At 37.0% G+C, this 21,973-nt stretch overlaps 1 protein-coding gene across 2 annotated transcripts in view; it reads right to left on the bottom strand.

Annotated features, from left to right (window-relative positions):
* The window catches only part of DPP10 (dipeptidyl peptidase like 10), a 717,819-nt gene that overhangs the window by 124,595 nt on the left and 571,251 nt on the right, over window positions 1-21,973 (bottom strand). For both annotated transcript variants that reach the window (XM_043894623.1, XM_043894622.1), the window contains one exon: window positions 8,522-8,642. In XM_043894623.1, the coding sequence (XP_043750558.1) occupies window positions 8,522-8,642 (121 nt within the window). The remainder of the gene's footprint in view (window positions 1-8,521; window positions 8,643-21,973) is intronic.

The raw sequence follows: 21,973 nt of genomic DNA, 5'->3' as shown, positions 1-21,973 counted from the left end.
TGGGATTGTATTTATTTAAAAGTTTAGAGGGCCTACACTTAACTTCTCACATAATTCCACAGTGATAAGAGAACAGACTCTGGATGATTTCAATATCTTTAGACCATGAAATTTTTGCACCTTGTTTTATGTTCCTGGATATGTTCCACTGTCCCTTGGTTTAGTCTATGGGAACTTGAGTAGATTTTTTATGCTGCTATTGTGTGAAAATTATATAAACCTTAAGTATATTGAATTAGTTCATAGTGCTTTTTCAGGTCTATTATATCCTTCTACTTTTCTGTCTTTCATTCTATTAATTTTTGAGAGTTCAATATTAAAACTCCAACTAAAAATCTTAATTTATTGACTTAAAATTAATTGTAATATATAGTGGAACTATATGTAACCTTGTTCTGTATTTTCCAAGTCTTCTGTAAATGTGTCATCATATTTGCATAATTTTAAAAATTAAAAAAATATGTAGAAGTCCTGGACTCTGGATTTTGACGAACATCATAAACCACATTCATACAACTTGGCCAGTTTTGCTCCCAGGTTCCCAGGTGACTCAGATGGTAAAGAATCTGCCTGCAATGCAGAGGACCCAGGTTCAGTCCCTGGTTCAGGAAGGTCCCTAGAGAAGGAAATGGCAATACATTCCAGTATTTTTCCCTGGAGAATTTCATGGACAGAGGAGCCTGGCAGCTATAATCCATGGGGTCACAAACAGTCAGACATGACTGACCAACTTTCGCTTCACTTCAACCTGTAAAGCCGCCAGTTGTGAGTAGAACCTGAGCAGGAGGAGGTTGTGTAGCATATCAGGGCATGGTACAACCTTCCCTACCATCTTCACCTTGTGACCCAACAGATATGATGATGATATGAGCATCCATGCAAACTGATTTTGTGTGCAACTCCTGAGAATTACCACATGACAACTGAACCACAGGCATTACAAGGTTTACAGAAAGGCCATTTTCTCCTGTGCTGATAAACATTCCACAATTCAAAGGCAGTTCTCTATTGAGCTATGGTAAAAATAATCAGTCTGAGCATGGTATACCAACTGACGATACAACCAAACTGCCAGTTGTGAGGTGATTTTTATCTGATTCAGTGACCATAAAACTACACATATACAGCTATATTCCACTATAAGATAGAAGGGGTTTATATGGAACTAGACCAGAGCATATAGGTGAACTCTACATATAGGCATCCTCCACTTTATCCTCTTTCTTTTATTTCACATCTATACCTCAGGGTGTGTTTTCTAACATAAACTGGCAGAGGAGGAATAAATGCAAGCCTGGTTTATGGGAAGGTTTGCATGATGTACTTCAACACATTGGAATTGGACAGGCTCTGCTTCCCTTGTGACTCAGCTGGTAAAGAATTTGCCTGCAATGCAGGAGGCCTGGGTTCAATCTCTGGGTTGGGAAGATCCCCTGGAGAAGGGAAAGGCTACCCACTCCAGTATTCTGGCCTAGAGAATTCCATGAACTGTATAGTCCTTGGGGTTGCAAAGAGTCGGACATGACTGAGCGACTTTCACTTCACTGTACTATAATCTGATTCAGGAGTGATATTAAAAGACTATAATAAACATAAATTCTCCCAGTTGGAAGGCTTTTGAACAAGATATATATTTTCCACTTCTTGTGGAAGGACACTTGGATTGAAGCATGGGGCCATCCTGACTTCCGCACAGGAACTAATGAGTCCACCTGGTCAGGGATATAGAAAAGTAAAATTACAGAATTAGTGACAGGAAGTCTAGGGAAAGGTAAGTGTATGGACTTGTCAGGAGGTATAAAAATGTAAACATTTGAAGATATTAGTGTCCAGCTTAATGTCGGTCAGAGCATATCCATAGCGGAGGAGGTTCTTAATGATCCAATCACAGTATGGCCACCAGGTGCATGTGAGTTTGCCACCATGACCTGTCAATAACAGTGATCATTAATAAACTCTTCACATGGCATTGTTTACCAGAAGACCCAGCCGACCACCTGATGACAGGTGGACTCCATGGAAACTCTTCCATCAAGAAGGGGTAGCATTGCTATCATAGAGATAGACACGTGGTCTAGGTATAGTTGTGCATTTGCTGCCTTTAGTCCTTTCAGTACTGCTATTCATGGATTTACAGAATAGCCTATCCATTACCACAATAACTCACACTATGTCACCTCCAAACAGCAACTATTTATAGCAAAAAGAGGGGCAATGGGCTCAAATGGGATTCACTGATTTCATCATGTCTCTAATTAGCTGTACAGTTCTGGCTTGACAGAATAGTAAAACAGCCTGCTCTATCTCAATTTTGGCACTATTTGTTTGACAATATTCTTGAAGTTGGGATGTTATCCTATAGATATTAGTGTCCTACTTAATGTCCACCTGAGTACATCCACAGCAGAGGAGGCTCTGTGTCCCTCCTGAATTACGAGGAAGCATAGATTCTAGGTTAAGGGGTAAAAGTGTAATATTTTCTTTCACTATCACACCAGTAATCCATTGGGCACATTCTGTTTCTTATTCTCATGATAATAGGCTTGGTGGGTTTAGAAGTCCTCATGCGCAAGGGAGGAGTACTGCCAACAAGGAACAAAGCCATAGTTCTGTTCCTCTGAATTGAAACTGAAATTCCTCTCTGACCATTTTGGGCTCAGTATGCCTGGGGGCAAAAAAACTGACAGAAAACATAGTCACTGTGCTGGGTCCAGTGATTAATCTCATTGCCAGGAAGATGATGTGCCTTTACTATACAAAGGAGGGCAAGGAAGACTCTATTTGGAATTTAGCAGATTCACAAGTATTCTCTGGTATAATTCCGTCTAATTTTCCAATTCTACGTTTCTATACTCCAATTTCCATTTTCATGGAAAACTAAAATGGTTGCAACCTAATTAAGAAGAGGAAGCAAAAGAATAAAATTTGGCAGGAATAAAGTCTTGGTTTGATGCACCAGGTAAATAACCTGTCTATTCCAGATGCTGGCAGAGGATAAAAAGGAAAAGGAATGAATAGTTGAAGGTGCTATGATTACCAGTTAAAGCTTTATAATAAGTTTTTTTTTCCCCTTAATACGGGCATTTACCCCCCAAATCTTCTATGAATAACACAAGTATTTGGCTGTAGCTATCAATTTCATACAAGAATATTTCTGGACTAATATTACTCTACAATGAAACAGTACCAGATGGGACTTTGTATGCTCCTATTTTGACACCACAAACTTTTCATTGGAAAAGAATATTCCCATGGTGTCTAGTTTAAGTATGGCCAATATGAAACCAGGCAAATCAAATAAAGAGTAAAGAAGTTAGTACATGGCACTTATTTCATTGGTTCCCACCCATGAAGTCATGTTGGTCTGGCTCTGTTCCTTAACCAAAGCTAACTGCTTCTAGAACTGTGAAAATTACACATTTCCCTCCATCTAGGTCCTAGTAACAGCTGCCACACCTCTTCAGATTTTAATGGCTGAATTATTACTATCCACAGGTTGTATATTCCTTGTCTTTTTTAAGTGGCTCCTTCATAGATAAAGCTAAATACTATTTTGATAGTGACTTTTTCTTTTCTTCCAGCAGTGATCCTGACACTGATTTACTCAAGTAACTTAAAATTCAGATGAGGAGACATGAGTCATCCACATAACCCACTGAAGAAAAAGCATGCTAAATGACAATTGAGTATTTAACCTTAAGTCTGATGAGACTTGTAGGGACAGAGAGATCACAGTGTGTTGCCCAAAATCAACTCTCAGAGTTTCTAAGAAACAGGTACTGTCCTGGGTGCTGAAGTATGTATATACAAGTACTTTCCAAGAACAAGAAGGTCTCCAATTTGAGGGTACTATTCAACAGAAATTAGACACTATCTGCTCTTATTTATTTTAGAGTGACTTATGCCTAAAGTTTTTCCTCACAAAAATGCCAAAATAGCAAAATAATACAAAGAGTTATGTGACTTCCTTCAGGTATAAAAATAAAGCTAACAAAATAGAAAAGAGATAAATGAAAAAAGTCTTTAATATGATTTTGTTTAAAGGTCCTCTTGGACAAGGCAGTTCTTTAATTGCAACTCAGAGGGACTTTTATTCATGGATTTAAACTTCCTATAATTATATCATACTGTTTACAAACAATGCATTTTTACAATTCGCATCCCATTCCATTTCATTGTCTCTATTATACTGATTTAGAAAATCTCACTGCAGAGCAGATGGAGTTTTCAACACATGTTGTTTTATATCACAAACACTTAAAAATATAGCCTAAACACAAACCATTCACTGAAAACTAACTCATCTATGATCATAGTGTTCAGATTAACATTTCTGAAAAGTAAGCTGATTTTATCCATTTAAGTTTATCAATTTACATAGGATTTCCTGATCATGTTACTGGCCTGTGGTTTGTGGGTTGACTTTTCCCCTTACTGTTTGTATCTTACTGTCAACTTTTTTGAAAGTATTGTCTATGTTCAAAATCTCTTGCTTCCCATTTACACTTCTATCCCACTGAAATCTTGCTTATGGTACCACCAATTGACTGATTTTGCTCTTATTAAATTCTGATAGCAAATCCAACAGCAACTTTGGAATCCTTAGCTGTTTTGACCTTGGACTTAGCATCATTGTTTACCCTATCTTCCTCTGGCTTCCATGGCTGCATCTCTAATTTATTTTCCTTTTATCTGTCACAGTTCAGTTCTACTGGGATTTAGTAAGAACTCAGTAACTATTTGTTGAATCAATTAATGGGTAAATGTGACTTCCTGTGTCTATGAAAAGGCACAAGTTAAGTGAATATAGGCATTTCATATTGTTCTTACCAATAACAAAAAATTAACAGTCCCAGTTTGTTGACAAGGATATTGTTTATCTTGAATTTTTTTAATCTCACTTCTTTATTCTTGTCATTCTTAGAGTTCAATGCAAAAACTCTTTCTTCTATAAAACCCCTCTATATTCCCCCAACCCATCAGAATTAACTCTACTTATGCATAGATTTAATATGATGACATATAGTTCTATTAGAAGACACTTGCTTCTTGGAAGGAAAGTGATGATATACCTAGACAACATATTAAAAAACAAAGACATCAGTTTGCCAACAAAGGTCTGTATAGTCAAAGCTATAGTCTTTCCAGCAATCATGTACATATGTGAGAGTTGGACCATAAAGAAGGCTGAGGGCCAAAGAATTGATGCTTTCGAATTGTGGTACTGGAGAAGACTCTTGAGAGTGCCTTGCCCAGCAAGATCAAACCAGTCAATCCTTAAGGAAATCAACCTTGAATATTCATTGAAAGGACTGATGCTGAAGCTGAAACTCCAATACTTCGGCCACCTAACACAAAGACCTGACTCATTGGAAAAGACACTGATGCTGGGAAAGACTGAAGGGAAAAGAAGAGGGAGGGAGAGGATGAGGTGGTTGGATAGCATCACTGATTTAATGGACATGATCTTGGGCAAACTCTGGGATATAGTGAGGGACAGGGAGACCTGCTGTGCTGCAGTCCATGGGGTCACAAAGAGTTGGACGTGACTTAGTAACTTAACAACAATAGCTGTATTTCTATTTTACCATGCTCCAGATGGTTCATTATATAATAGCTGTTTACAGCCTTTCACTTCACTAAGTTGGAAATATCCAAAACATAGAATCTCATATTCCTCATGATATTGCTCTCAGATAATGCCTAACAGATATATGTGCTCAATAACTGTTGAATTGAATTTCAAAGAAGGATTACTTTAAAGTATGAGATTCTAAAATATATTTGTAAATCATGTAGGCATATTCATTCCATTATTCTATATGTTCAAATAATAGAACTTAAGTCATTTTTTGTTTCTATTTAATAGTTTCAATACTTTATAGAAGCTTTCAAATTTGTAAACTTGGCAACTGTGAACTCTACCTTTTTAAACAAAACATTGGTCTGATATTTTATTTAGTTTAATGTGTCAATTTATATGAATAAGATTTGAGGTGCTTTGTGTATATTATATTTAAAATGCTTCATTTTTAGCACAAAGTTCTATTTTTCTTCTGAACTTCACCAACTCTTTAAAACACATTATATTTTATTTGCTTTTACTTTCCTTAGGACTTGAATAATACTAGACATGGAAACAATTGCACTTTTAAAAGACTTTTAAAGATTCCACTTTAGTGATGGTGGTTGGAAGCAACAGCCACACTCACACATTGGTTTGGCCTTAAAAAATTAAGCCCTAAAAAATTAATGCACTTAAAATTTACCTTTAAACATTTTATTATTTTTAATGTGACTCTTCTAAACTGTTTTTTCCTGTAATTATAGAAGGTACATTTCAAGTTTTAAAAAAGTAAGTGGAAATGGTGCATGTTACTTCCTGGGTTTCCCACACACACTAATTCATATTGTAGTTGATTTCTGCAAAGTAATAAAAAGACATTTCCACAGTAGGGTATCACGCACATACTATTAAAAATCATGCATGCTGTTTCCAGTCGTGTCTGACTCTGCAACCCCACGGACTGTAGCCCACCAGGCTCCTCTGTCCATGGGATTCTGCAGGCAAGAGTACTAGAGTGGGTTGCCATTTCCTCCTCCAGGGGATCTTCTCAACCCGGGGATCAAACCAGTATCTTCTGCACTGCAGGCAGATTCTTTACCACTGAGCCACCTGGGAAGCCCCCATTAAAGATCATATGCATTCCTAACAGAAAGTACTGTCTTTTCATGAGTATATTGAAGGGAAAAGAGAAGGTCTGGATTGTGGGAGCTGATGGCACATTGGACAAGTAAAATGATAGTTCAGTTCAATTGCTCAGTTGTGTCCGACTGAGTAATAGTAAGTTATATTATATTATTACTAAGGTCCATGTGGGACTCTTGAAGCATAGATTGGGGATGGCAGGCAAAATGTTGAAGGAAAACTCAATGACATCTGAATTGCCTAAATCCCTCTGCCAGACCTTGATACAGATTCCCTCGGTAGGATCCTTTATTTTGGAAATGAAGTAAGAGTTGAGGTAAGCCCATGGACAGTAGGGTTCAGAGTCTGGTTGATGAAACAGACCAGGGAAATCTAACGCCTTATGTCCATAATGTATATCATCCTTTAAGAACAGTGAAAGGCCTTCCACTGTAACAGACAGAGTAGCCCAGGATGAAGCACTGGCTTTGAAAACATGCATTCAAGAGCCAGCTCTGCCCTGTGAAGCTGAGTTCTTGCCCAAGTTACCTATCCTCCCTGAGTCTTGGTTTCTTCAGTAAGTAATACACTAGGATTGTAAGAATTACCTCACACAGCATATCTGAAATTTCCTAGTATACATAGAACATATGACCAAAGGTGTAACTTTAATTTGAATGGCAAAAACCATAATTTTCCCATTTCCCTGTTTTTTGGAAAGTGTCAGACCTACTGTGCAGTCTTGAAAGTTTTTGTTACCCATTGGTCCTGCCTTTACCCAACACATTGTTCAGTTTCAGCCCCAGTATATAGGTTTCTATTCTCTAATTAAGAAAGTAACTCTATTTCTCAAATAATGGTCTTTGATTTACCTCCTTACAATTTCCTCAAATATGTAATTCCATAAACTACATGAAGCTTTCCCTAAAAGACAGAGGCCTGAATCATCTTGATCAATGGTCAATTCAGGGCATTGTACATTAAGTTTACTCCCAGTTGATTCAAAATTTCTTCTGTGTAAAGGATCCTATTTTGTCACCCAGTGAGCATACCAGCGCACTGTGAAGCACCAGAGTTCCCACTAAATTATTCCTCTTCTGCTGAGTCAAGTCTTCCTTCTGAATGTCTGCTCACTGTGTCTGCTACCACTGTTTATTTACTGGTGATCCAACCAGAAGGTGAAGAATCATTCCTGACTTCTTCAACTCATTTCATCCATTTAAACATTAAGATCTATGTATATGACTGCCTCATCAATTTTAGAATCTTCTTTCCTTTTACTGCTTTAACCCTAGTCCTATTGCTCATTCTCTCTTGATAGAACATAGGAAAAGACTTCTGGTTGTTCAGTGGTTCATTTTGCTATTCAATTCCAGCTTTACACTGTAGCTAAACTGATCTATTTATGAGGAAGATATAATCTTGGCACTTCATTGCTTGAAAAGCTGTATAAGTTTCCCCATTTAATAGTGGAAAAATAATTGAAATCCCAGATTATTTTTAGGGTTACTACCTCTTGATTCTTGGTGACTTCCTTTTTCTCAAAGGTTATGCCTCAATAATACCATGCATAAGATCTATTTAACCTGAACAATATGTGTGTGTATTTATATATATATATATACATATGTATGTCTCAAACATGGAAACATGTAAATCATAACTAGTCAAAATATGAGCAAATACAAAGATATGAAGGCATGAAGGCGATTTTGAGAGGAAATGAGAAGAAATAGTGTTCTAAGTATTGCTCCAGAATGAACAGATTTTTCTTATAGATTATACAAAAATATGTCATTTGTATGCTTTTGAAACTAAATTTATTCAACTCACCTTCATATAACCAGTCAGCAATTCCATTAAAAATAATTCCTTCTTTTCCAGACGATGTCAGTCGCAATGAACTACTCTTTATATCAGGTTGATAGTAGATATTATTTTCAAAAATATAAATCTGGATCAGGAAACATGCAAATAAACCAAAAATATTAGGACACCTTTTTTCTTTCACTTTCATATAGCAGAATATTAGCTGAGTAACTAAGTATTTCATTACTTATTTGCTTTTGTCTTTATTTAATGCATATTTTTTCATTGCTTTCACTTATCAATGGCTGTTTCTTTCCCTATCATATCAATACCCAGTTATGATTTAGAAATTACATGGTACTAGGTATTGAAGCTTCTAAATCCACATTTTCAACAACAATGTTTCATCTACTTAATAATCTTTATCTCATAGTACAAAATTGATTTAGGTTTGAGGTAATATTTTGCTTGCTTGAGAGACTAATCACACAGTCATGTCCGATTCTTTGTGATCCCATAGACTGTAGCCTGCCAGGTTCCTCTGTCCATGGAATTCTCTAGGCAAGAGTACTGGAGTGGATTTTCATTTCCTTCTCTGGGGGATCTTCCCTACCCAGGGATGGAAGCTGGGTCTCCTGCATTGCAGGCAGATTCTTTACCAACAGGGCTACTAGGGAAGCTACTATTTTGCATACTAAATAGACTGATCCTGGAGAAGGAAATGGCAACCCACTGCAGTACTCTTGCCTGGAGAATTTCATGAACAGAGGAGCCTGGCAGGCTACAGTCCATGGGATTGCAAAGAGTCGGATACGACTGAGTGACTTTCACTTTTTCAAGAGACGGATAATAGCACTAGATACAATTTTGGTAACAGCAAACTTCAAGAAAAACTTCAAGTTGGGGTCTTTTATCAAAAAAAATACATTGGTGATCAATGAAATAATATTTAGAAAATCTCTCTCATTCTATCCAGTTCAACTCACAGATCCATCGATGAAAGGAAACAATGTGGATTGTAAAGTGGAACACACCTCCTATACCCCAAACTTCCCTGGTAATTCCTTCTTAAATAGGAAAGCAGTAATAATAACCTTGTGCTTGAGGATTCAGGAAAGAGTTTTAATATGAATACATTACAGATTCTTCCAAAACATTGGAAGTCTTTCAATAATATCAACGTCATCATTAACAAAAACAGCAGTACCAACAAAGGAACATCAGTAAAAATTAAACAATATCAATCCACAGTTAAATATATGTCTTTACTAGAGATAATTCAGGATAAAATTATCTATAATTCAGTTTCAAATAGTTTTAATGCCAAACATTTCAGACTGTTGGTCTATGTGCTGACATAACTGTCATAGAACTATGTTTCATCCACATGTTTGGGGGAGTAGAATATTGTTCAGTGAAAGGTAAATTGCTATTTAGATTGACATTCTTCTAAGAAGGTGAAAGATGGCCTAGTCCCTATGTGTTCCAGCAGGCTGTAGGATCATTACATGATTGTAGATAGGGCAAACAAAAGAACATCTGAAATAATTGTCTAGAGATCCTATTTTAATACTTGATGTGCACAATGATGAAGGCAATCTTAGTAACCAGAATATTTTATTGATATTCTACTTTGATTCTGGTGAGCAAGCATTTAACAGTGAGTGTATTTAGTTAGGGCTTCCCTAGTGGCTCAGACTAAATCCACCACCACCTGTTGTTTATATTACAACAGGTGAGTATGCCAAGATAAGAATAAGAACTGCCAGGGGGGTGGGGGGTGGAAATAATAGATGTAGGAGGTTCGTGACATTGTAGACGAGACAGGGATCAAGAGCATCCCCATGGAAAAGAAATGCAAAAAAGCAAAATGGTTATCTGAGGAGGCCTTACAAATAGCTGTGAAAAGAAGAGAAGCAAAAAGCAAAGGGGAAAAGGAAAGATATTCCCATTTGAATGCAGAGTTCCAAAGAATAACAAGGAGAGATAAGAAAACCTTCCTCAGCGATCAATGCAAAGAAATAGAGGAAAACAACAGAATGGGAAAGACTAGAAATCTCATCAAGAAAATTAGAGATACCAAGGGAACATTTCATGCAAAGATAGGTTAGATAAAGGACAGAAATGGTATGGACCTAACAGAAGCAGAAGATATTAAGAAGAGGTGCCGAGAATACACAGAAGAACTGTACAAAAAAGATCTTCACGACCCAGATAATCACAATGGTGAGATCATTCACCTAGAGCCAGACATCCCGGAATGTGAAGTCAAGTGAACCTTAGAAAGCATCACTACGAACAAAGCTAGTGAGGTGATGGAATTCCAACTGAGCTATTTCAAATCCTGAAAGATGATGCTGTGAAAATGCTGCACTCAATATGCCAGCAAATTTGGAAAATACAGCAGTGGCCACAGGACTGGAAAAGGTCAATTTTCATTCCAATCCCTAAGAAAGGCAATCCCAAAGAATGGTCAAACTACTGCACAATTGCACTCATCTCTCATGCTAGTAAAGTAATGCCCCAAATTCTCCAAGCCAGGCTTCAGCAACATGTGAACCGAGAACTTCCAGATGTTCAAGCTGGTTTTAGAAAAGGCAGAGGAACCAGAGATCAAATTGCCAACACCCGCTGGATCATCAAAAAAGCAAGAGAGTTCCAGAAAAACATCTATTTCTGTTTTATTGACTATGCCAAAGCTTTTGACTGTGTGGATCACAATAAACTGTGAAAAATTCTGAAAGAGACGGGAATACCCAGACCACCTGACCTGCCTCTTGAGAAAACTGTATGCAGGTCAGGAAGCAACAGTTAGAACTAGACATGGAACCACACACTCGTTCCAAATAGGAAAAGGAGTATGTCAAGGCTGTATATTGTCACCCTGCTTATTTAACTCATATGCAGAGTACATCATGAGAAACACTGGGCTGGAAGAAGCACAAGCTGGAATCAAGATTTCTGGGAGAATTATCAATAACCTCAGATATGCAGATGACACCACCCTTATGGCAGAAAGTGAAGAGGAACTAAAAAGCCTCTTGATGAAAGTGAAAGACGACAGTGAAAAAGTTGGCTTAAAGCTCAACATTCAGAAAACTAAGATCATGGCATCTGGTCCCATCACTTCATGGGAAATAGATGGGGAAACAGTGGAAATAGTGTCAGACTTTACTTTTTTAGACTCCAAAATCACTGCAGGTGGTGATTGCAACCATGAAATTAAAAGACGCTTACTCCTTGGAAGGAAAGTTATGGCCAACCTAGACAGCATATTAAAAAGCAGAGACATTACTTTACCAACAAAAGTCCATCTAGTCAAGGCTATGGTTTTTCCAGTGGTCATGTATGGATGTGAGAGTTGGACTGTGAAGAAAGCTGAGCACCGTAGAATTGATGCTTTTGAACTTTGGTGTTGGAGAAGACTCTTGAGAGTCCCTTGGACTGCAAGGAGATCCAACCAGTCCATCCTAAAGGAGATCAGTCCTGGGTATTCATTGGAAGGACTGATGCTGAAGCTGAAACTCCAATACTTTGGCCACCTCATGTGAAGAGTTGACTCATTGGAAAAGCCCCTAATGCTGGGAGGGATTGGGGGCAGGAAGAGAAGGGGATGACAGAGGATGAGATGTCTGGATGGCATCACCGACTTGATGGACATGAGTTTGAGTAAACTCCGGGAGTTGGTGATGGACAGGGAGGCCTGGTGTGCTGCGATTCATGGGGTTGCAAAGAGTCAGACACGACTGAGCGACTGAACTGAACTGAAACATATGTTTTAAAATCAGGCAGCCTAAATTTAAAATCTAGATAACTTTGATAATTTGTTTAAGCTTTCCAAAGTTCATTTCTATCTTTTATAAAATGTGGATATCTCACACCTACGTTAGAGAGTTGATGTGCAGAAGAAACTAGATGAATGTAGAACATATAACACATGTAGCTATTACTAGAAGCAAGGCTGACTTCATCCAAGATAATTTGGTTCAACATCTTATACTTTTGCAGCATTGCAGATTCTAAATCAAATTAAAACCTTTAGGGCTATGCTTCAGCTGATGAATAAATTAACCCAAATTTTGACTCTTAGGATAATTATATTATGTTGACTATGTATTATGAATAGTTATAGCAGTAGTGGTAGTATTATTAGGATAGCAAGAAGCATTAACAAATGATTTTCACTGCTTTCACTTCATTTAGAAAGTTTTAAGTGATAAGAATATAAGAGATAAGCTTATTATTAAGGTATATGGGTCACACTTAGGCAAAAGTTTGAGAACTATATCTCAGGTAACTTAAAACTGGATGGAAGTTGTTTTTTATGACTTTAACAACATCTCATAACTGAGAAATAACATTAACTTTATTATAGTCATCTAAAGGTTAACCTTTACATAAACACGTACTACCCCCCTTTGCCTTTCACAAACAGTATATGACATAGAAACACAAAATCATTTTTAGGTGGAGGGAATCCTCTTTTTGTACCAGAATCTTCTATCAGTACTTGTAAGTAAATAGAAATTCAGATTATCCACACCCAGACTCTATAAGCACATGTGACTATTATCAAAAGTAAGGGTGATTTAACCCAATGTAACATTGCTCCAAATTCTCAGCTTTTTGAAGGGAACAAACTCTGTCAAAATAATTAATAAAATCTCCATGATTTCAGCAGATGTATAAATTATCCAAAACCATTGACCAGTAATTACATTTATATTTGAAGAACAGATTGGATGATATTCAAAATCCATATGAAATTGACATCTGCTTCAATGTAAAAGAACAAGCAATATGGAATCAGAATTTTAATACCATTTGCTAGAAGCTGCAATACCAGGGGATGTCCCTAATATCTTTTATCTGTGGACAAAAATTAGCGGCTAGCTTTATGAAAATGTACTTTTATAATATCCTAAGCCTTTTAAAATTACCAAAGTTTTTCCTTGAATTATATTAGTTTCAAATAATAATCACAAACTCTCATCACTATCTTAGCAATATAGGAGCTGCAAATGCTCCCAGGTACTACTTGGGCCCAGTGATGAAGCTATACTGGATCCAAGTGACAATCATCAAGGTCTGTGAGTAGATTTAAACCACATTGAAAATATGACAAATACTAATGTCATTTATCCATATACTATTGATTAAATTATCATAATATTTTTGATGCCTTTGATCAATTCTTTCAATAAGCCCCCTAAATAGTTGTTGTTCAGTTGCTCAGTTGTGTCTGATTCCGTGACCCCATGGACTGCAGCATGCCAGGTTTCCCTGCCCTTCACCATCTTCAAGAGTTTGCTCAAACTCACATCCATTGAGTCAGCAATGTCTATTTGACCAGTTAACTTTTCAGTTAATAGAGCAAGCCAACTGTCCAGTTCTTCAAAATCTATGGTCTTAATACACTTACAAAATAATTCAAAATTGGTAAAGTCACCACAAAAGCAACAGGAATACAGTTGAAATGTTATGTGTGGAATCATGACAAAATGAGAAGTATGCAATAAATGACCCAAGAAATTATTTTAATCAATACATTAATTGATACTACTCATCACCAAGTGATTAAACACAGTATGTGCCATTGTCGTGCGGGAGTCTTTAAGAGTTGACTTTCAGTTTTCCACCTTGTCTTCCCTGCTGCCACAACCCCAGTAATGCTTCAGTGATGGCTGCCCCAGATGCCAGGATTTCTGGGTGAAGAGGTATGGAATAAATTCCTTCCCCATGCCAGCCAAATTGTGATGGACATATGGCAAGAAATGAACATCGAAAGTTCATGTGAAGTTAAAAGTCATTAAGATTTTGAGTGTGAGAACAACTGCAATGTAAATTACCCTACTGTGACTGATTTAATCCAAGACAATGCCTACTACAAACTTGTAAGAGCAGACTATTACAAACTTTCAGTCAATTTAATTGAAAAAGAACATCAGAATAAAACAGAAATATAACTGTTACACCTATTTTAGCTGAAATATTACTGAAAAGCTATCCCACCTTCACTGATTTTAATTATTTTTGTGATAATTTTAAATGAGTAAACTAGATCATTCAAAAAATTCCCACATGTTGTAATGGTTTAAGAGAATCTATAGTTATAGCCAAGTGGGGATAGGATGGGGGTTGCCTTCTACTAGGGCTTGCTTTCTGGGAACAATGTTGGAATTAATAAAATATCCTAGATAAAACATATATATGTTCCGTATAAGTAAAATAAATTACTCAAACTCTTAAAAGCCAATTTGCAATTTGTTGTTAGAAAGAACTCTAGCTAAGTATGCCTGGGTTATAAAAAAAATTTTAATGTGTAGTCCTTGTCTCCAAGGAGATTACAATTTTATGTGAAAGACAGGTGGGTAAACTTCTAAAACCCAAAGGAGGAAAAACATGCATTACCGTGCTTAGCCATGAGCATCAGGAGTCAGTGTGGGGGAATTGGTTCATACAGACTTTCAAAGATTACTCTGTTTAAATTGTGTCATTGAGGACAAAAAGTGATTCCATAGGATTGGGAAGGTGGAGAGGAAGAAACTTCAGGCTGAGGGAACAGAATGAGATAAAGCCAAAACTGGACAACTATGGAAATGTTAAGGAGAACGGTTCTGTAAGATTCAAATATATTTCTATACACCTGTGGTTGCTCTAAAAGTTAAGATGGTCCAAATCATAGAATAACTTGAATACTAGACCAAAGTTTGAACTCTGCTTTTTTTGGCAATTGACAGCATCAAGTTGTTTATAAACAGGTGAGTGAGTAGGAGGTTACTTAGGAAAATGCTATGCTGTGTTTAGTTGCTCAGTCGTCTTGACTCTTTGCGACCCCATGGACTGTACCCTTCCAGGCTCCTCTGTCTGTGAGGGTTCTCTAGGCAAGAATACTGGAGTGGGTTGCCACGCCCTCCTCCAGGGGATCTTTCCAACAGAGGAATCTAACCGGGGTCTCCTGCATGGCAGGCAGATTCTTTACCTGCTGAGTTACCCTGGAAGCCCTACTTAGGAAAATAATTGCTGGCAATGAAAGACTGTAAAGGGGAAATGGTAGACAATAATTCAAATATTCTTCTTAATAGGGATGATAATTGTCAAATGGATGACAAATTGACATCATATGACAAATTGTCAACAGATAACTTCCTGCTTATGTCTAAGATGTTGGCAAATTCTAGAGCCAATATTTAGTATGTCTCACTTGGATCTTGTTATGTTTCACTTTCCAGAGTCAATTCTTGAAGCGTTTAACACTAGTTTCATAACCTTCAAATTATAGGCAATTCTTATCTTTTGTCCTGCCCTAAGAGAATGTGAACATTCACCAAACCATATCCTTGGCTCCTTTTGGCTCCTGGCCTATTAACCATTCTCTAAATTGATTATATTTCATGGTCCAATAGTAGCTCCAAAATTTGTGTGGCATCTTTGCCTTTTGCTTTGTCAAGAATAGATTTAATTTTTCAACATGCAAGTTTATCAATTTCTTAAATAATTTATATTGGAGTAAATTAAATATGTGTTATTAAAGTGGGTTTAATGTAATGCTATTTTGGACTTAAACAACACAAAAAAGATTTTGCTATGATATGAAGTCATTATTAGAGACAGATGTTATCATTTTTCAATAAATAAAAAGTTCTGTCATAGGGACATTATTAAATCACATAATTATGTACATATCACTTTTTATCAGTTAGCCACCTTAAACACATACATATCTTTGAGTTGTACCAAAGAAGTTAGATTTACAAGAGGCAAAGGTACCATAAATCAAATTGCCAACATACGTTGGATCATCAAAAATGCAAGAGAGTTCCAGAAAAAAAATATACTTCTGCTTTGTTGACTGTGTCAAAGTCTTTGACTGTGTGGATCACAACAAACTGGAAAATTCTTCAAGAGATGGGAATACCAGACCACCTGACCTATCTTCTGAGAAATCTGTATGCAGATCAAGAAGCAACAGTTAGAACTGGACATGGAACAACAGACTGGTTCTAAAACGGGAGAGGAGTATGTCAAGGCTATATATTGTCACCCTCCTTATTTAACTTATATGCAGCATACATCATGTGGAATGCTGGGCTGGAGGAAGCACTAGCTGGAATCAAGATTGCCAGGAGAAATATCAATAACCTCAGATATGCAGATGACACCATCCTTATGGCAGAAAGTGAAGAGGAACTAAAGAGCCTCTTGATGAAAATGAAAGATGAGAGTGAAATAGGTGGCTTAAAACTCAACATTCAGAAAACTAAGATCATGGCATCTGGTCCCATAACTTCACAGCAAATAGATGGGGAAACAGTGGAAACGGTGACAGACTTTATTTTGGGGGGCTCCAAAATCACGGCAGATAGTGACTGCAACCATGAAATTAAAAGATGCTTGCTCCTTGGAAGAAAAACTATGACCAATGTAGACAGCATATTTAAAAGCAGAGACATTACCTTGCTGACAAAGGTCTATCTAGTCAAAGCTATGGTTTTTCCAGTAGTCATGTATGGATGTGAGAGTTGGACTGTAAAGAAAGCTGAGCACTGAAGAATTGATGCTTTTGAACTGTGGTGTTGGAGAAGACTCTTGAGAGTCCCTTGGACTGCAAGGAGATCAAACCAGTCCATCCTAAAGGAAATCAGTCCTGAATATTCATTGGAAGGACTGATGCTGAAGCTGAAACTCCAATACTTTGGCCACCTTATACGAAGAATTGACTCATTGGTAGAGAACCTGATGCTGGGAAAGACTAAAGGCAGGAGGAAAAGGGGACGCCAGAGGATGAGATGGGTGATTGGATGGCATCACCGACTCAAAGGATATGAATTTGAGCAAGCCCTGGGAGTTGCTGATGGACAGGGAAGGCTGGTGTGCTGCAGCCCATGGCGTTGCAAAGAGTCAGACAAGACTGAATGACTGAACTGTACTGAACAGAAGTTAAGAACACTACCCAGGCGGAAGGTGGTGACTGACTATATGCTGACCACAAGCACATAGAAACCAGAATGCTTGGAACCAGAAATTTGATGATTCTGATTCCTGAAAGATCACCCCGTTACCTTTACACAACCAATCAGAAGAAATTCCACAAGTTGAAACCCTCACCCCAAATGTTGCCTTCAAAATCTGTTCCCTGAAAGCTATCATGGAGTTCTGGCCTTTTGAGGATTAGCAGCCAATTCTATTTGCTTGGCATCCTATAAATAAATGCTATACTTTCCTTTCCAACAATTTAGTGTCAGTAGATTGGCTTTGCTGTGTGGTGGGTCAGCAAACATATTTGGGTTGGTAACACTAGTAAAGAGCAAAACAGGGTTCCTGACATATGAATAATGTCTGTTTTTCCTCTGGGCACTGTGAAAATGGAATTGTTCACAAGAATCAAGTCTGCATATTTGCTGCATGTATGTTAAACAAAGAAAAAGAAAAAAAATATGCAGAATTTATTAGTAATCATTATTCATTGAAAATGCTATCATAAAGATTATCAATATTTTACTAAAGCCACAGTGTATCATTCAACTTTTTAAAAATTCTGTTTCTTTAATTTGCCAGTATGTAATAAATTCTGAGTGCCCATTTATGTAATGCAAAGTAAAGCTATGAGCACAAGTTAAAATTTGATTACCTCTGACATTTTGGCTTTGAATAAATCTGTCTGTCGCTTATAGAATACTGCTTTCATTTCTCTGCAGAGCATCTCTGGGATAGAATAACTCACTCAAATCATTCATGTCACTTTTGCACCAGTACCTGACATCCTAGAGATAGAATCACTATCAGAGAACTCTCATCCCTTGACATTTGCAATTATTCATATGAGGAAGCCCTTTCAAAGAGTTCTTATTTCTTAAAACCTTTACAGAACATTACACATTCTCAAAGAAGTGAAATGTATCCCTTTGTCTTAGGTTCATAATTAGGTAAGTCACTCCTCAGTTCCAAAGCACTTTTATTCATGGATTTTTTTTTTTTTTTTTTAGGAGAAAAATGGATACCAGATAAAAGTTAGCAAACTATAGCTGAAAACCAACTCCATCAATGACATGTAACAAAAGACTATCTCTTGGCTACATGAGTCCCTAAAACTCATTTAGGGTAAGAGAAGACTGTATGATAAATTGATCATTTTGGAGATTGCTAAAAAATCAATTAAAAATACTTAATAAACTGGGATCCATTGAAGACAATCAACATTGTTACAATATTTTAAAAAGTCTTAATGTGCTGATTTATATGCATCAGCATGCTAGAGAATTATACTGTCTAGTCATTGAGTATTCATTTCTTCCTCTACTCAAGTTTCTTTTTTATTGTTCTTTCCCCATTCCATCTTCTTGTCATATTACCTTTTTTCTAGTCCTTCATTATATATCAGACATGTATTTGGAATTGTTTATATGCTATGCATTGTGCTAAGTTTTGAGGACAAAAAGCAAGATCTTATGATCTAATGTTACATTCAAATACAAGCATACACAAATTAATGTAGATGTGGCCAGTAAAGAAAAATAAAACCAAATGTAGAGGATATTAATTTAGCGAGAAACGCTACTGCCTAATATGTGTCATGGCAGTAGAACTTGAAAGTGAAAGTGAAGTCACTCTGTCATGTCCGACTCTTTGCAACCCGACTGTAGCCTATCAGGCTCCTCCATCAGTGGAAAATAAAAATAAAAGCAAAGGTGCAGAAAATGGGATTTCTATCAGAGAGACATGGGATCAAATCCTGGTAGGTTCTTTGTAAGACTGATGTAGCTGCCAGTTGCAGGATCATAATCATATTTTCTTGTGGCATTGCCAACAAATTTTCTTTAAAAAATCCTATGTTCAACAATGACTGACCCCTCACGGCTCCTGTTCATTTCTCCCTCCTGGAATTCCAGCTTTTTCATTGATTCTGAGAGCTTTCAGAAACCTATTTAATAATTCATTTTGGGTTGAAATGAATGTGAGTCTCCACATCTCTTGCTTACTTCCAGGAATCCTAATTTCCAGGTAACAGATGACAGCTTAACAGTTAAGGCCTCATGGGTAAGAAAGCCCTTCACTGTCTGTTATGCTGAGAGCATGCTGAATGAACCCCTCTTTCCTTCCAGTTCTCATCCATCCCAGGATTCACAAAAAGGAGGCTGTATATACACTTTATTCACTGATATTAAAACAATTTGATTTTACATTTCTATTGTAACTTGTATTTCAAACGGAGACTCCAAAATTTTAAAAAGAGATTCCATGACAGAGGTTTGAGGGACAGTGGGAGTAATTCTCATATGCTTATCAATGTGTCCATGCCTAATGCTTTCCAGTTTATGGGCATGTTGATAAGAAAACAAATTGAAAAATGCAGAAGGTGGAACCAGCCTTGGCTATCTCCCATGCACATTTTACCCACAGCTCTAGACTCTTTATTCCACTTCATGCAATTTCAAGGCATCCCTGATCACAAATGAAAAATATAGGCTCTTTATCCAATACAAGAATATCCAAACATTTTTTACTCTATCCTTCCAAAATACTAAACATCAAGAAAATAACCATTAAAATCCAACCTCATAATGAATGTCTGTGTCCAGAATTAATTTTATTCTAGATAATGTTTCTAAAAACTTAAATTTAGTTGAGCTAAGGATCAACGGAGGATGAGGGTCATTTAAACTCAAGCATATCTTGGAATGCAGAACAAAAATCACCTGAAATACTTCTGTGCTGTTTCTTTCTTCTTTTTCCCCTTGTGAAATTCTACAGAAATGATTATTTCTTGTGTTTCAGTTATCTGTCTGCTACAATGGAGTATAACTAAACCTTATCTCTGATATATGTGTAACTGTGACATAATATACACTAATATCTTCTTATTTTGTGGAAGAAGTAATGTAAGAGGATGTTTAATGAAGTCATTTCTGATTCTTAGTAATGCATGTTTAGTGTTTGCAGTAGGTTATTCTCTAGTTCCCTCCCTTTAGTTCTCCTACTTGCATCCATCCAATAAAATGACAAAACAAACGCTTTGCGTCACTCCCTTGACTGCGGTTTTGTCCAATTAAAGTTTTCTTTTTATTCAGCATTTCATAAAGCATAAAAGTCAAATTATTACATTAAAATTCTAAGCAAATTGTACTGTTTAGGATTTATGCACTAATCCACCTATAAGGCAATCTCTGCCCTAGTAAATTTCATTCATTTGCCTTCACATAGTACACTTTTGGTCTGCATTTGTTTTGTTTTCTTCTTTCTTGCAAAGACACTGACAGACAATACAGAAAAATCTACCTTGAAATGAACATCAAGTTCCTTGTAAAGTAACACTTTTAAAAAATGCTAATGTCAGATGATGTTGTACATTTCACATTTATTAAAGACACACATAATTACATATGGTGCTCCCTGAGTGTCAGTGCAGGAGACATAAGAGACACAGGCTTGATGCCCTGGAGGAGGACATGGCAACCCACTCTAGTATTCTTGCTTGAAGAGTCCCATGGACAGAGGAGTCTGGCAGGCTACAGTCCACAGTGTTGCACAGTCAGACACACACATAATTATATTTATTTACTTCTTGATGGAGTATTTGTAAGTTTCTTAACAAAGAAAGTTTAATGATGAAAGAAGATGGCAAGCTATGTGTATGGGGGTATACATGGAGGCATGAGTTTTCACAGGTAACTCGTTTCCTTGCAATTTCACTACACTCCTACTGTGTACCATGTCTGTGAGACAATGTTGACTGAGTCTTAGTCCCTGTTGCTGATATATTCACAGTTTAAAATGAGAAAGATAAGAAAAACACTTATTAACAAAATACATGTCATCTCTATGATATATCATTACACAAATTATTATTAGGATGTGAATGAAAGACACAAGACAGTTTGAATCTGATTGAGGAATAGTAAGTAAGTAAGTTAGTCGCTCAGTCGTGCCCGACTCTTTGCGACCCCATGGACTGCAGCCCACCAGGCTCCTCTGTCCATGAGATTTTCCAGGCAAGGATACTGGAGTGGGTCGCCATTTCCTTCTCCAGGGGATCTTCCCAACCCAGGGATCGAACCCGGGTCTCCTGCACTGCAGGCAGATTCTTTACCTACTCAGCTATAAGGAAACCCAATTGAGGAATAGGGAGGTCAGAAAAGGCTTCAGATGATGCATGACATTTTGGCTGAACTTACAAGCTCAAGTGGATTTTGCTAGGCAGAGAAAGGGAAAACAAAATTTAAGTAAAAGAAATGGCATGAAAAAAGGTGGGTTTAAATGATAAGATGTTGAAAACACAGTATATAGAAAAAAGGTAGAAAGATAAGCAGGAAAATGACAAGACAATGAGATGTGTGTTAGAGGGTGAATGAAGCCAGACTATAGATAACGAATTATTGGAGAGCTGCAGAGAAGTGAGAGAAACATAAGGAGATAAAAATGCAATCTTTCTTAGCAATTATCATTTACTAGTTTGAATGACCATTCTGAAAAGAAGTT

This window comes from Cervus elaphus, chromosome 33 (genome assembly GCF_910594005.1).
Source record: "Cervus elaphus chromosome 33, mCerEla1.1, whole genome shotgun sequence".
NCBI lineage: Eukaryota > Metazoa > Chordata > Mammalia > Artiodactyla > Cervidae > Cervus > Cervus elaphus.
The sequence above is the reverse complement of the archived record's forward strand: the minus strand, read 5'-3'. Positions and strand labels throughout refer to the sequence as shown.